General features: G+C 36.4%; 1 protein-coding gene across 1 annotated transcript; it reads left to right on the top strand.

Moving 5' to 3' along the window:
• The first annotated feature begins 6,414 nt into the window (after positions 1–6,414).
• Positions 6,415–8,412, top strand: LOC141674078 (uncharacterized). The gene is made up of 3 exons (XM_074480804.1): positions 6,415–6,433; positions 7,790–7,860; positions 7,960–8,412. The coding sequence occupies exons 1-3, from the start codon at positions 6,415–6,417 to the stop codon at positions 8,410–8,412; spliced, it is 543 nt and encodes a 180-aa protein (XP_074336905.1).
• The last annotated feature ends 8,334 nt before the right edge of the window (positions 8,413–16,746 follow it).

The following is a 16,746-nucleotide window of genomic DNA, read 5'->3' as shown; positions in this document are numbered from 1 at the left end:
ATCCATCTTTGTTCCTTTTGGATTGTGAACTTTAGATTCCAATTCCAACTTCCAGAATTCTATAGTTAATTCCTCTGGTGCAGTCTCTATGTTCGTTCTCTCCTTTTTGCTTATCGCTTACCACTACATTTGCTTTTCCTCATGAATACATACTTCAAACTCTTATGGTCCGTATAGATCTTACACCTTTCTCCATACATATCATGTTTCCAATCTTTCAAAACAAATATTATTACTGTTAGTCCCAATTATGAGTAGGATACTTCTGCTCATAAGGTTTCGGTTGTCTGGGTGCATATACAGTAACTCCATTGTGTTGCATCAACACACATCCTACTCTCTTATGAGAAGCATCACTATAAACTACCAAATCTCCTTAATATTTTCAAAATGATAAAGCAGGTGTTGTAACCATTCTTTCATGTTCGTTCTCTCCTTTTTGCTTATCGCTTACCACTACATTTGCTTTTCCTCATGAATACATACTTCAAACTCTTATGGTCCGTATAGATCTTACACCTTTCTCCATACATATCATGTTTCCAATCTTTCAAAACAAATATTATTACTGTTAGTCCCAATTATGAGTAGGATACTTCTGCTCATAAGGTTTCGGTTGTCTGGGTGCATATACAGTAACTCCATTGTGTTGCATCAACACACATCCTACTCTCTTATGAGAAGCATCACTATAAACTACCAAATCTCCTTAATATTTTCAAAATGATAAAGCAGGTGTTGTAACCATTCTTTCATTTAACTCCGTAAAACTTTCTTCACCCTTCTCTACTTCAATAACCTTCTTACTTTTCCTGGTTAGCTTCGTCTAAGATGTTGTAACTTTCAAGAAATCTTGCACATTTTTCCAATAATAACCGGTCTATGATAAAACTTCTTACTTTTGTTGGTGTTTCTGGTCTCTTTTCGTTCATAGTAACTTTAATTTCTGCTGATTTTTTTTTTGATCTTCTCCCCATTGACTATTTATGCTAAGAATTATACTTCATACAACTTCCTTCTTCTCCAACTTCCTAGTTATCATTAAATGCTTTACATGGTCCTCCGTTGACTTTAAGTATCACAACTACAGCTTATCCAGATTTTCCTTAAAGATTTTGTCCATCAAGTTCAAATATTACTAGTATATTGGTTAATCCAAATGGCAATGCGAGAAAAATACTTAGTTCTGAAAATTATCTTCGATATATCTATAGGTTTAATCTTCAATTGGTGAAATACTAAGTCTTAAACCAATCTTATAAAAGTACTTTGCTCCTTTCGTTTGATCAAACAAATCATTGGGTCAAGGTAACAGATACTTGCTCTTGATAGTAAACTTGTTGAGCTTTCGCTAGTCGATGCATAATCTCATACTTCCATTTTTCTTATTAATAATTAATACCGGTGCACCTTATGGGATACACTGGGTCTAATCGCTGCTTCTTCTATCATTTCTTGCATTTACTCTACTAACTCCTTCACTTTAACTGGCGCCATTCCGTGCGGGGCCTTGGACATTGGCTTCATTTCAGGTGCTAAGTCAATCACAAACTCAATTTCTCTATATGAAAGAAATATTGATAACTCATCCAGGAACATATCTTGAAACTCCTTAATTACTATAAAATCTTCAGACTTTATTTGCTTCTGACTTTTATGTATCCCATGATGACCATAATGCATATATCTTAATCACCGTAATCATCATTAACAAATTCGTTACTTTCTTTCATCTTCTGAACCTCATCACCTTCTCATTTGGCGTCCTCAGAATTATCTTTTCATCACGACGGTCTATCTGGACATCACACTTTAATAGTTAATCCATTCCTTAGAATACTGTCAAATCCTCTTATCTTCCATAATATAAATTCTTCACAACTTATTGCCAGAAATCTCAATTCCACCATTGGTACTCACTTATTTAACAACTACACATTCTTGACTTGCTAGTCCTTTAATCACAATCTTATCAACAAAACCTTGGGAGCTAAACAATCAAGTTGCTCTCACATCTTTCAATACTTTAACGCATAAGGTATCCACGATAATCATTCTCATCACCACATCCGTATTCTGAATAACATATTTCATAGGAAAATCGTAATTTCTCGTTCTCGGAGATGTATTCCTCATTGGAGTAGATTCCCTTGACTCTTAGTGCATCCCTGACTGGGGTTAGTGATTTAAAATTCTCACCATATGCCCTTGTTTGATTTCCATGCGTGAGAGGTAGATGGAACTTTGCCCGCTTGGTCCATAATACGTTGATTTCTGTTTGAAAACTCTTGCAAAGATTGACAGTACAACAAAACAACTAGAAAGATTCACAATTCAACCAAGATTAGAGTTGAAAAGAAAGAAGAAACAAGGATTTGAATATGAATGAGACAACCACATTGGTACTTAAGATGGCCAGTCTTTCATACCATATGGCATACAACACATGATTAGGTGGCGTCCCACCCGATTCTTCATCATTCTGACAAAGTGTCTCACCATAACACTGTTTGTCCCAATCAGAAAGCAAAACTTGAGGGAAACAATTAAATTTGAAAGGAATACAATATCCTCCTTTTCGATATTATAGCAAAGAGTTTATTTAAGCAAAGAAGTTCATACTTATTTAGGGATCAGAAAGGAATATACACTGGAATATTGAAGACAAGAACGATACCATTGGTTACCATCCGCATTTCACTTGTATTCATCTTTCGGGCTTGTTCGATCATATTCCCATTGTTCCATATAACAACTTTAGAAAGTACGTTGAAATGCCTTCGTAACTAAGCATTATGGTAGATTCTTACTTGTTAAGTCTCGCGTCTGTAACGTCGCACCTACACGTATAATACTTTAACAATTCGATCATAATGGCGTTCTTATCAAATAACCTTGAGTTTCCTCTTTTTAATTTGGAATAACCATAATTCATTCAATATAACGATCATTTTATTAATAATATCCTTCCTTTAGAAAAGTCTGGAAATTTTCCTAATCTTCTTTGGTCATGCCCAGGCTTCTATTAAATAAATGAATTCTTCGAACTCTAATAATTCCAGTAATTGGATAAGTAGTTACTCCGTACACTGGTCCTGTTGTTAATCTTATCAGATAATACTTGCACCTACTGTTAAGAATAATCAACTTCTTCATAATCATAGGTTATCTCGTTCTCCGAATTAACAATACTGAGTCTGAAACAGCATCCTTTCAGGTAATTCGGGTCTTTTAACAAACAAGAAACTCAAGTAGTAACTTGATAACCCATGTTTTAAAAATCATTTTATTCAAAAAGACTTTTAGAAATTTTGTAAGGAAAAATCTTTTTCGAAAACTTGTTAAAATTTTGAAAATCACAAATCTGGTTGTCCTTACTATATGAGTTGGTTGTTGTACTTCTGACCTATAACAAGGTACCAATTTAAAGAAACAATCACATAAAAGTCCGTTCACTTCGATCTACCTTTTCTCCTTTATCGAGTCCACTTACCTTCCTTATTCAACGAAACTTCAATTGTTGTAGCACATTATCTTATTTGTAACTTCACATCAAGGCTCTCATACATTATCGTTACAGTAGTTAAGTAGAACAGGCTATCCAATAATCAACAAGTCTATTTCATAGAACAAAGTTTACCCATATCATATCACATCACTACTTTACATCTCGCATTTATCATAGCACCATCATTTAATTTCACCAAAAATTCCAGATTTATACCTTTCTCTCTAACTCTTTCAAAATTCAGCTAATCCATCCCATAATTATTCACGGATGGCTTAGTCACTAATAGCTTCTTTTAACCCGATAACAGCTATCCTCTGAAACACTTAAATTTTCTCTCTAAACTTTTTCTCACCTTTATTTATATCACAAGCGCTCACTATTTACTTAGCTCTCGAATCCATCCTCGTAGGTACAATCGCTTCATAGGACAAGTTCTAAACTGAGGGTATAGAACAGGATGTAGGGTAAACTAAAGAGATACGCGCACAGCCGAATGTCCAGTGAAAGAAGAATAATCAGATGGAGGTTCTTGAATAGGTAATCTCATACCAAAAGGTGGAAAGTAGCGTATAATAGCTTAAAGAAGTGCAATCGTTATAACAGAAGGTAGTGCCATTAATACCGATGGAGGGACAAGGTGCAATTCCGATCTGAGAGAAGATGACGATCCTCGAACGGAAAGCTCCAAATGATCAAATAACACCGGGAAATCAAGATCTGCCATTGCCGTTGTCTGGAATTCACGTCGCAAGCTGAGGATCCCAAATCGCAACACGAACCGTGCTAAAGACTTACTACATAGTCGCATTCATCCTCACAACGTCTTATCTTTCTGTTTCTTATTCCTAATCCTAACCCTCTACCCAATCCCGACAATCTAGGTTTGTTTCAGTGACTTATAACCTGTAGCTCTGATACCAACCTGTGGCGCCCTCCAAACCCGGGTCAGAAGTTTGGGGTCCACAACACATACACCATATATGAACCTGTATAAGAAATATTATTTATAATGACCCTGCTTCACAAAACCGCGGATCGCAACAGGTTAAAGTATGAAAACAAGCCACAACCTTAATTTATTACATCATACCAAATCCCGACTGAATTAACTTACAATTGATAATATAGTTTTTGTTACAATTCTACTATCGTTCCACTGCATGAAGCTTTTGCTAACTCGATTTACTTCAAACTGGAACCTTAGCCCGCACTTTGGACTGAGGCACTTCTCTATCATCCATATCCTTTTTAACTGTAAAATATATAAAAGAATCGCAAGAATGAGCTAACTAGCTCAGCAAGTCATAATAGTGATAATGGAGGTCAAACAATGATCAAATGAAATGATTCAAAGGAATCAAGTTTCTTTTTAACTAATCAATAGAATTGGATATTCCTTTTGAATTTTAAAAACCAAGGTTAGGCTGCTGAGCAGTCACGCACTAACCCCGAGCAAGCACACATCACTGCTCTAATTACTGGATCCAAGGCACACATTGGCCTAACTTGACCATTGGTATGGTCTGACCACGAATCTGGTCCACATATATAAAAACTATCCAATCCTAAAGCAGTTCAATATGTTAAACAATATAATTCAATAAAACCAGACCATAATCAATGATGGTTAAACACTTGAATAAAAATGTAAGGAAACTCATGGATATCTCAAGGGTTTATCAGGATATGTATAAGAAACGGTTTTCAGTTTGTACAAGGGTCAGGTATTAGACCAGTAATGATTTTTTAAAATATGGTTCTTTGAGGTTATAAAGAATGATTGGAGTATAAAAGGTTCCGTGTTTTCAAACCATTCTCTTCCAGTGTTTGGTAGTTATATCTTTGAAGAGTAGTATTATATTTGTACGGTTTGGTGTTTGAGGATCAACAAAGGACGAATTACAAAAAAAAAATAAAGCTTATGGCTTAAGATCAAGAAAATCAGGGTTCAAGGTTAAATGGTTTAAAGCTCTTGCAATACAAAACAGGAGTTATTTTGAATAATAGTGATATGTTATAAAACAGTTCAAAAACATTGGTAATATATATCTTGAAGAAAAGTTCAGAAATACTTGCCTTACAAGGCTTTACAACTATTACTGATCGATTCTGAACCGACCCTGCCGCTCATGCTTTAACGTCCAACCACTAGATCACATTGGATTCGACTTTGATACTCAAGTTTCTCTATTGAAACTCTACTAAGCTCGTCGACTGACTACTAGGTCATCTTTAGTCTATCGTCCACTTTCAGGTTCCCGACTATAACCTACAGGGTCGAAATATCCTGCGTTAGACGTCTAAGTATGCTTGACATATCCTCGCTAACAATCTACCCATAAGATATCAAATTCTGACTCATAATTATTTGCATTATAATAACCCACGCAACACTTAGGGTTCACGTTCTCAAAAATCGGTTCGGTGTTCATTTTTGGAAAAATGCATATACTCGTCATTTTACAAAATTAGGGTTTTTACTTTTGGCAAAACAGTTCACCACATCATACAATCAAATTTCATATAAAACACACACATATATATATAGTCACTCGACGTCCCGATAATCCTCGGATACGTTCCCGTATTTACGTAGTTCAGTTTCTCGGAAATCGGGCAGCGTCTCCTTCGTTTATCGGGCTACCCGTCGAATAAAATCGATGTCAAACCAACAACAATCAAATTCACAACAACCATAATCCAAAAATCCAACCACGAATCTCAACCACTAGTTCAACCCAACAATCAACCATTACAATCACAATTCCAATCTCGAATAATAATATATAACTACTATTTCACTTTGAACTCATAAATAAAATTTGTACATTAATTATTTACTTATATTAGGACTCAGAACCGCGTCATCAAGTCCACCGTCGGCTCACCAAGGCTCATTGCCGATGGCGGTAAAATCTGGAGGTTCCCCAAATCGGGATTCCGATCGCAGATCTCACCGATAAATTTTATGAATAAATAGTACCGATAATTCAATTAATCACAAAAATTTATTTGAATTTATTGATTATCGACATCACGAAAGCAATCATCTAATTGAATCGAAATAACAAAACAAGTCATCGAATTCTGCAATCACAACAGTACAAACGGAATAACAGAACCGAGGCTACAGAGAGCAACGCCGAGCACGCGCCACCTCTTCGCCGGAAAACAGCGAAGGGCGGCGGCTAGGCACGGAGAAACAGAGAGCAACCATACACAACAACATCACCCACACAAAACACACACAACGCATGCACAGTATAACACATACACAGACCACCTCACCAGAGGAAATTCCGACGGCGGCCAGAGGTGAAAGGCAATAATCGCAGGCGGCAATTACCGAAACAAAAAGGTCGGCCGGAAAAAGTACCGAAAACAGAGCTCAACCAGGAGGGAAGAGCAAGAACAGAGGAATTGCAAGAAGCAGAAAAACGAAGAGTAGAGGAGGAGGAGAGGCTGAGATAAAGAGAGAAAGACCGAGAGATTGTTTGAGAGAGACTGGATCGAGAGGAAAGAAAAAGCAATGCCAAATTTTAGACTGCAGACACGTATCCAACAATTGTGATACGTGTCGTTTTTGTTTTTAACCGACTGCAATTACGTGTTTCTTTCCGCCCCGAATTCATAATTTATGAACCAAATTGTGTATAAAATAATTCCAGAAATTTACTAAAATAACCTTAAAATGTTACAAATATCCCGAACTTAAATAAAACATACATTTCATAATTTTAAAACAAAATTTTAAACACAATTTATATTCATTTTTAACAATTAAACAAACCAACGTGTAGGTGAAACTAATCCCAAAAATTTCCAAAATAATTTTAAAATTCTCGGAATATTCCAAACTTAAATAAATATGAGTTTCATAATTTTTGAAGAATTTTAGAATTAAATATAGATTTTACAAATAAAAGAAATCAGAAAATTATTTAAAAATAAATAATTAATAAAATATTGATTTCTCAATTTTATAAAATCCTAAAAATAATTATTGTAATTATATAATCATAAAAACAATTTTAGAGACATTCCAAGTATTTACGCAAATAAATTTGCACCAAATCCATTTTTTGAAAATGAAACAATCCAATACGACCTCATAATTAATCACACGAACAACCCGGTATATTATAGATCACACATCAATAATCAAACAGCACATAACGGTCAAAACCAATACACATATTTTATTTATTTAATAATTTTCATAATTGCATAATTAAATAATTCAAAAATACACGAGTCGTTATAATCGTATTGCCACAGCTTACCATCCTGAAACTAATGGGCAAGATGAAGTGTCTAATCGGGAGATTAAACGTATCTTGGAGAAGGTGGTGAGTCCATCAAGAAAAGATTGGTCTTTGAAGCTAGATGAAGCTGTTTGGGCATATAGAACAACATTCAAGACTCCTCTTGGTACGTCTCCTTTCCAGTTGGTGTATGGGAAGGCGTGTCATTTTCCTGCAGAGTTAGAGCATAAAGCATATTGGGCTTTGAAGAAGCTAAATCTTGACATGGAAGCTGCTGGAGAGAAAAGAATGATTCAACTAAATAAACTCGAGGAATTTCGACTACAGGCTTATGAGAATAACAGGATGTACAAGGAGAAAGTCAAGAGATGGCATGATAGGAGATTAGTACACAAGTCTTTTGTGCCCGGTCAGAAGGTTCTATTGTACAATTCTCGTCTCCGACTTTTTCCGGGAAAAATTAAGTTGAGGTGTTTAGGGCCATTCACGGTTAAAACTGTGTTTCCAAATAGAGCTGTGGAGATTTTTGATACGCATCCGGATCAAGAGTTCAAGGTGAATGGGCAGAGATTGAAGCATTACTATGGAGATACGGCAAACCGCGAGTTGATAAGCTCCGTTCTTTCGACAACTTGATTCAAAAATTCACGTCAAGCTAGAGACGTAAACCAATCGCTTCGTGGGAGGAAACCCATGTTTGTTGTATAGTAGGTTCGATAAGAAATAAATAGATTTTTTTTCCAAAAGCACGGCATGCCCGTGCCAGAAGCGGGGCGGCCGTATGGAAATGGCAGAATCACGGCGCGCCCGCGCAGGAGAGCGGGCGGCCGCGGCCATGTAAAGCTCTTGGAGATGGTTACGGAATTAGGATAAGAAACTTTCTACGAGATACCTGCTGCTGTCCCGATGAGCATTTTTCAGGAGTTTTATCCGAATGCAAGGGCGGATAAAAATGGGTTTTCTGTTGTTCGTGGATTGATGGTGGATTACACATCGGAGGCTATTCGTAGGGTTATCAATCAACCTGCGAGAAAGCTGATGCAAGAGGATTGGGTCTAAAAGTCTAGGGATGACTTAGATCTTGATTATATTGTGGCTGAGTTGTGTGTTCCGAGAACACAGTGGAAGTGCAAGAAGGGCACGAATGAGCCGCTCACTTTTCCAGCTGCATATATGAACAGGTATGCCCGGGCATGGAATGCGTTTGTGTGTGCCAATATTATGCGATCTTCGCATCAGCATGATGTTATTATTGATCGTGCTATTCTACTGGGGGATCTTGAATGAGGAATATGTGGATCTCGACTATGTGATATATCAGAATATGCTGCAATTTTTGTAGAGCAGGACATCAGGAGCGATTCCTCATGCCTCTATTGTGACAAAGTTTTATGTTTCGATGTGTGTTCATTGGCCTGAGTTGGAGCAGTTATAGATACCGAGTGCTCCTTTGATAGCTCCACGATCGCAGTGATGCAAGAATGGTATGGTTAAAAAGCTGATGAGAAGGATATGGCTTACACTTATGATCATTTGCCCGGTGGCCAGCCAGCTGATCGGACTTATGCTGGTTGATCTTCTCCGGCTAGGCGTACATCTTGGAGAGTCGCTCGTAGAGAGGCTAGTTCTTCGCGTGCTCAGCAGAAGGGAGGGGATGGTTCTGGGCTTAGCGATGCGAAGTTTCAGAGATTGGCCAGACGCATGGATGCGATGCATGACATGCACAGTCATTTTCTGGCCAACTTGACACAGGCTTTGGGCACTGCTCTTTGAGCCACTGGTGTTAAGATTGATTGGTCGGTGTTTGGTGCTGATTCCGTGTATCCGCCATCTATTACTCCACCCGAGGAGGGTGATCTTTCTGATAACTAGGTATGCCTGAAATCCTTATTATTACCTTCAACAAGGACATTGGAAAATTTAAGTTTGTGGGTGATAATGTAAGGATTAGTTTGTGTGTGTCCATACAGGTTCATATAGATTCATGTTGCATGTTTAGTTGTATTTATAGTTATATTTTTGCATGATTTTTCTTATAGGACATATTTGTTTGTGTTTTTATGTGAGTTCATATAGTTGCATTTGCATGCATATAACATGATCCCTTAGATTGAGCTATTTCTGATTGATAAGTTGATGTTAATTTGAGTGTGGTGATGATGAATAGTGGGATGTTTTAAGTCATAATGAATTGATTTGCATGCTAGAAAAAAAAATCACAAGTCTTATAGGATTGCTTTTGAGCTATATCATGATCATATTTGTTTATTTGTTGAGATTTAATCACTTGTTTATATCTAGAATTTTTGGTATTCTCTTAATGCTAGAAGAACACTGAATTTTAATCTGGAGAAAAGCTAGGATTTCAATGCTAGTTATGAATAAGGCTAGGCGTCAAATGGCTAGTAGCCGACTCATATTTTTATGAGTAATCTAGGGTCGAATGAGATGGAATGAAACACACTCATTCAGAAATTGATGAAAAAAAGGATAAAAATAAAAAAAGAGAAAAAAAGTATGTGTTTATGCATAATTGATCAAGAGTGAGCTCTGTAATACTTGAGTTATTAAGTTCTAGGGGATTTTGTGCCTAGTTACCTAAGGCTTTGATAGTCTGGGATCCGCTAACCTAACGCTCACTACATGGGTATTATTGCATAAGTCTTTTGGGACCTCATTCATTACATGGTCAAATAAGCATCTTTGTTATGTGTTCAATAATAACATGGATCCTTGTATAACTCTAGTAAAAATGAGGTGTTGTGAGTTATTATGCGTTTAACGTCTATTCTGTCTATAAACTTGTGATTTTCTTGATGATAGATAAGTTATGGTTATTGATCTAGTATCGAGAGTATATCTGTTAAGCATCCACACACGCACGAATCTGGTTTCTGAGTTGGTTTGCGGGGTTTATTCGAACTCTGTTTTAAGTCATTGCATTCTTAGAGGCATTAGCTTGTTGGTTGGGTATGGTTATTCTAAGGGGATCGATTGCATTATCATTTAGTTGCATTCATGTACTTGCATTCATGCATTAGGTTGTTTTATAGTTTTGAGTCTGTTTATGATTGAGGAAAAGCATCGATTCAAGTTTGGGGGTGTGATAAGTGGATTTTATATCTAGTTAAAAGGCTTCATTACAAGCATAAGTTGGTGTTTTGGACTCAAGTTATTGGCATTTTTGATGTGTTTTGGTGTTTTTACATTATTGGCATTGGTTGGATGAATAAATGAGATTTCAAAGAAATATTTTGAAAAGAGATCAGAATTGGAAGCCTAGGCCATGTTCATGTTGAAGAACATCTCGATAGCTTCGTGTGGACTATTGATTTTCTAAATTCTGACGAGCGGAACTCAAGTTGCAGCAAAAATAAGAAAATGAAGAAAAGTTCAGAGGCACGGCGTGCCCACGAGGGGAAGTGGGGTGGCCGCGCCAGCTTGACAAAATATGCGCGCGCCCGCGCGGGAAGCGGGGCGGCCGCGCGGGTTGTTTGGCCCAGAATCCTATTTTTACTACGATTGTGAGATTTTGAGAGCCTAGGTCGTCCAGAAGCTTATATAAACCCATAATAATTCATTTTTAACAACAAGGAGCCAAGGGAGAGAATTGAGAAGACCTAGAGAGCACAAGATGGCTACGGAGAAGAAGACTTTTGTATTCTTCAATATAGTTGATACTTTGGATGCTTGTTTTCAATTTTTCTTTGAATCCTAGTACTCTTATCTTGTTTATTATCTTGTTTTCATTGGAACCCATGGTGACGATGAGTTCGATTATGAACTAATCGTTGTCATGGTATTCTAGAGGATTTGTCTAAGGATTTCAATAGTTAATTGTTCTAAGTCTTAGTTTGTGGTGATTTATGATTCCCTAGTTTGGTTGTGCTTATTCGTCTTTGATTCGTAGCAAACATCTAAGATTGTTTGTTAATCTCTATTGAAGTGACAGTGAATATAGAGGTTTAGAACGGTCTCATGCTAGCATAGGTTTATGTATGAACTAAAATGCATAATTCGCGGGTAATTTTAACCATCTTATTCATCCTATGTAATCACGATAGATAACTTGCTCTTAAACTATTATGTTTTCAATCTTTATAGACATATAGGGACTAAGCATAATTGGTGTCTATTCAACTTCTATCTTAATTGTGGATGTTTGATAGTAGGGTATATATATAACGAAAGTTAGCGTATACTTATTTTGTGTTATCTGATTAGTTGTCATCACAATCACATGCTAGGATTAAAGACATAAACTTTGAATGAAGTATTTAATGAACCCATGTTTATTCTCATATAAGTAATTCAATCTTAATTCTCTTATTTAATGTTATATAGTATAATCTCTTAGTTAAATCAAAACTCAAATTGTTACTTGTCTTAGTATTGAACGATAATCATACATTGTTGCATAGGTGCATGATCTGAACTTAACCTAAACCGATTTTTTGTGGGAACGAACTTGACTTATATCTTATACTACTTGTGATCGCGTATGCTTGCGTGTATTTTCGCGTTTGAATTACAGCGAACAAGTTTTTGGCGCCACTGCCGGGGATATCAGTGTTAAATTTTAGTTTATGTGCTTATCATCAGTGGTTGTTAAAGTTCACTGACTCAGATACTTTACTTACTGGTTTACTTTGTTTGTGTTTCAGGTACACTAGAGAGCGTGTATACGAACGCGTTCTCAATCTCGTAAGGAAACACTGGAAGAAGTTGAATAAATTTTTGAAGAAGTTGAGAATGTTGAAGAAGAAACGATCATTGTAATAGAATAACCAACATCAAATCCGAAAGCTTTGATGGATTATTCTTAACCGAAGATCAATGACAGTCAATCTAGCATTGTCAGACCAGCCTTTACAGCCAATACCTTTGAAATCAAGTCTAGCACGATATAGATGGTGCATAATTCAGTTCAGTTTGAGGGTTCTCCAACGGAAGATCCCAACATATACATTAGAGATTTTATCGACACTTTCAAGTTCAACAATGTTTCTGAAGATGTTGTGAAGCTGAGGCTTTTCCCATTCTCTCTGAGGGATAAAGCTAAGTGGTGATTGCATTCTCTACCAGCAGGTTCTATCACTACTTGGGAGGATCTTGCTTAGAAGTTTCTTACAAAATTCTTCCCTATGGCAAAGACAGTTGCAATTAGGAGAATCTTTATGTGAAGCTTGGGAGCGCTACAAGAAGATGCTTAGAAAGTATCCTCATTATGGAATGCCTGATTGGATGATCATCAATTGCTTTTATAATGGTTTGGGAGAGTAGTCCAGACCCCATGCTCGATGCAGCATCAGGTGGAGCCTTATGGGCTAAGAGCTATGATGAAGCTTATGAACTAATTGAATTGATGACTGCTAATGAATATCAGAACCCAACTCAGAGACTACCTCAAGGCAAGGTAGCAAGAATTTTGGAGGTGGATACAACTACGGCTATAACTGCTTATCTAAAGGCATTAAGGATGAAAGTGGATTCTTTGGCTAACTATGGAGTTAATTAGATCACAAGTATCTGTGAGCTTTGTGCAGGTGTGCACGAAATGGAGCAGTGTACTATATCTAGTGAGTCAGCTCAATTTGTGAGCAACTTTTAGAGGTTGCAGCAACCAGTTCCTGCCACTTATCATCCTAACAACCGCAATCATCCTATCTTCAGTTGGAGCAACAACCAGAATGTAGTACAGCAGCCTTATCAGCAGTTTGGAGCAAAGCACTTCAACCCTCCTGGTTTTCAACAACAGTATGCACCAAGACAACAACTCCAACTTCAACAACAACCACATGGAAATGCCGATCAATCTACTAATGAAAAATCTAAATTGGAGGAGTTGAGGCTGATGTGCAAAAGCCAAGCGGTTTCTATCAAGACTCTGGAGAATCGAATAGGGCAAATTGCCAATATTTTGTTGAATCATCAACCAGGAAGTCTTCCTAGTGACACAGAAGCTAATCCAGGCTAGAGAGAAGTTAAGGAGCAGTTGAAAGCAATCACCTTGAGATCTGGAAAGGTCACGAGCCCCCAAATTCAGCAAGACGAAGATTCTGAAGATTCTGTTCAGAATGCATGTAATAACTCAAATTTTTGAGACCTTGTAAAACATTTAATGAATAGTAACCCTGACAGACGGGAAAAACTTTTGAGCCCACACTATATAGTGCATGATAAAATGAGTTTTGGAATTTATATTACGACTATACGTACCAAATGAGTGTATGTAAACGCTATTAGTTTTCGAAGAAAATGAACTTTGAAAAACGACCGTATTTACGACTTATCGAGGATTACGTGAATCACAATATAATTACGAGATTAAAATCCTACGGATTTATATTCAAGTAGGATAAATAAAAATATAAGGAATAAATACGAAAGGAATTACATTACGAACCATTTACGAATAAGTATTGCGGAGAACGTTTAAGTAACCGAGCGAACGCGTAAACGATTAATTAAACGTAACGCACTAACTAAACCATGGTAAGGAAGTAACCATGGTTACTTTATCAAATAGTGAGCTAACCCTAGGTCCAAGCTAGCTAGCAAATAGTGTGCTAAGGAGCTAACCTTGTAGTTTAGCTTGTAAGCTAGCAAGCTACAAAGATATGTCCATGGATTTGGAGACAAGGAATAAAGGCTATCCTAGGAAGAATAAAGATCAAGTTGCAAAGATATCAAGTCACCTTCCAAGAAGCAACCTAGAAATCATCCAAGAGAAGCAACCAAGTGCTATAAATACCCCCCCCCCACAAAGCTCCCATTCGGCTATTTTAAAAAAAAAAGGGGAATTGGAATTCAAAACTCCAAGCTCTAGTTCTTGTAAAATCACACAATTAATTCCCAAGACTCCTAGCAACTAAAATAAGGTAAGAAAAATCTTTCATCTCTTTTTATCAAGGTTTGATGGGTGGAATAAATTCAAGAAACTCACTAGTGAATAGTGTGAATAGTAACCTCTCTTTGGTTTCTTGATTTTAATGGTGGTTTTAGGTTCTAAAAATCATACCAAGCACTTCCAAGACTCCACCATCCTCAAGAACACATCTCAAGCTTTCAATAAAGGTAAAAATCTTTGGCCTAAATTTATTTAAGATTCATGTTTAAGATCCATTTAGTGGGTGTTAGTAAACCTAGCTTGCTAAGTGTTATTGATGAAATCTTGATGATTAAGTCAAGTAGATTTGAGGTTGGTTGTTGTTGCCTCAAGAACATGATGTTCTTGAGAGGATTTTGTGTGTTGCTGATAAATTGATGATTTTTGGTGGTTGTGTTGATAGTTAAGACGTAAACAAAACCCCGATCGTAAAAGTAACTTCGTTAAATCCAACAAACCGTAACTTTAAGTTTCTGCAGAAAGTCCCAAAGTTGTAAACTGTAGATTCTAAAGAAATAACTTTTTTTTAGGATAGAAAATATTATAAGGATCGTTTAGGCGCTTGAATCACTTGATTCCGATTTACGGATCAAAAGTTATGGTCGTTTTAGTAAAAGTGATTTACGCGACAAAAACTGCTACGAATCACAAACTTTGAAAATATAAAGGATAGACTTAAATGTATTAATAAATCATGAAATTTTTACAGAGAGTAACATATTGAGTTTCCTAACTGTCATAAAAATTTCAAGTGAAAATAATGATTTCTCAATTTTATAAAAATATCGGAGCCAAGACCGCGCGAGTAGAAGCCATAAGAATCCTTAAGCGGAGCCGACGACGATATTAAGAATGAACTCAAGATACTTAGGAAAATGAAGTGACCATAAAGTGATTATGACTTAAAATAAATGTTAAGGGTATTATGAATTGAGAGGGTATATAATAAGTAGCATATGAGTGCGAGTTACCGTAAGTTAGGACAGAACCTAACGAAATGAAATATGTTTATGGTTATAGATTTCCGAGCGGAACCTAGAGCATCCTCCACCTCGAGATACCCAGGCAAGTTTACAAACCCAACTCCATTTTTACTGTTGTGTTGTGAAAGGATTGTTTTACTATCATCGCTTAAATACCATGTTTGCCATGATACGTAGTTGTTGAATTTTTACATAATATAGCGATGTTGTACGATAAGTATATATCGTGAAATGTTATTTCGCTTTAAGCGTGACGTATTATATAAGACCGAGGGTCGGTCGAGATTTAAGATAAAACTCGGGAATCATTCCGGAGATATTATAATACGGTTATAAGTCCATAGTAGTACGTTTTAATGGGACTCATCGTCCATTTACGAAACATTATATACCATTACACCTTAAAAAGGTTTCTGAATAAATTTACATTTCTTTGCCATTATTACAATTCATAAAGATACATAAGTCTGGTACATCAAAAGTTGAAAGCCTAGCCTATTGGTAGTTCCTACCTCAGCTACAGCGACATCAACGCCTATAGAAAACTGCGGAACGTTTCCTATCCGCTCGCGAATTGGGAGCTTGATCATGTTCATCTTGTCTATCTGATGTTGTGTGATGAAAGAAGAAAGCAAGGGTGAGCATCAAGCCCACCAAAATAATATGTATAATGATTTACAATATGTGAGCATCCTCATAGTACTCATGAAAGTCTTGGTCAAGAAGAAATGAACCAAGTTTGCTATTTTAATGCGACGAAGTCGCAAAATATTTAGTATATATATACATATATATTTCTCAAATCTTTGAAATCCTCTAACATGTATAATATACACAGAGTTCCAGTTTATAAATGTATAAAATATCGTTGCAAGGTGATCTCATATATCTAACCTTGTCTCAACGTTTTTCTGAAAATCTTTGTCATGCATAAGATAATCATTTACTAGATATAAGTTGAAAAGATGAAGTTACAAGATACTCCAATATACTTATATCTTTTCCGAATACTACTTGAACTACCACCGTTCAAGGTATAATCCGTTTCAAAAGTTCATCACATAGATGAGACTACAAGATAAGATTTGAATAGATTCA

Source organism: Apium graveolens, chromosome 7, assembly GCF_009905375.1.
Source record: "Apium graveolens cultivar Ventura chromosome 7, ASM990537v1, whole genome shotgun sequence".
NCBI classification, from domain to species: domain Eukaryota; kingdom Viridiplantae; phylum Streptophyta; class Magnoliopsida; order Apiales; family Apiaceae; genus Apium; species Apium graveolens.
Note: the sequence above shows the minus strand (reverse complement) of the source record. Positions and strands in the feature narration are given on the sequence as shown.

Coding starts and splice junctions, on each gene's coding strand:
- LOC141674078 (XM_074480804.1), top strand. Junction 7,861..7,959: donor AACGTATCTTGGAGAAGGTG/GTGAGTCCATCA, acceptor TCTCCTTTCCAG/TTGGTGTATGGGAAGGCGTG.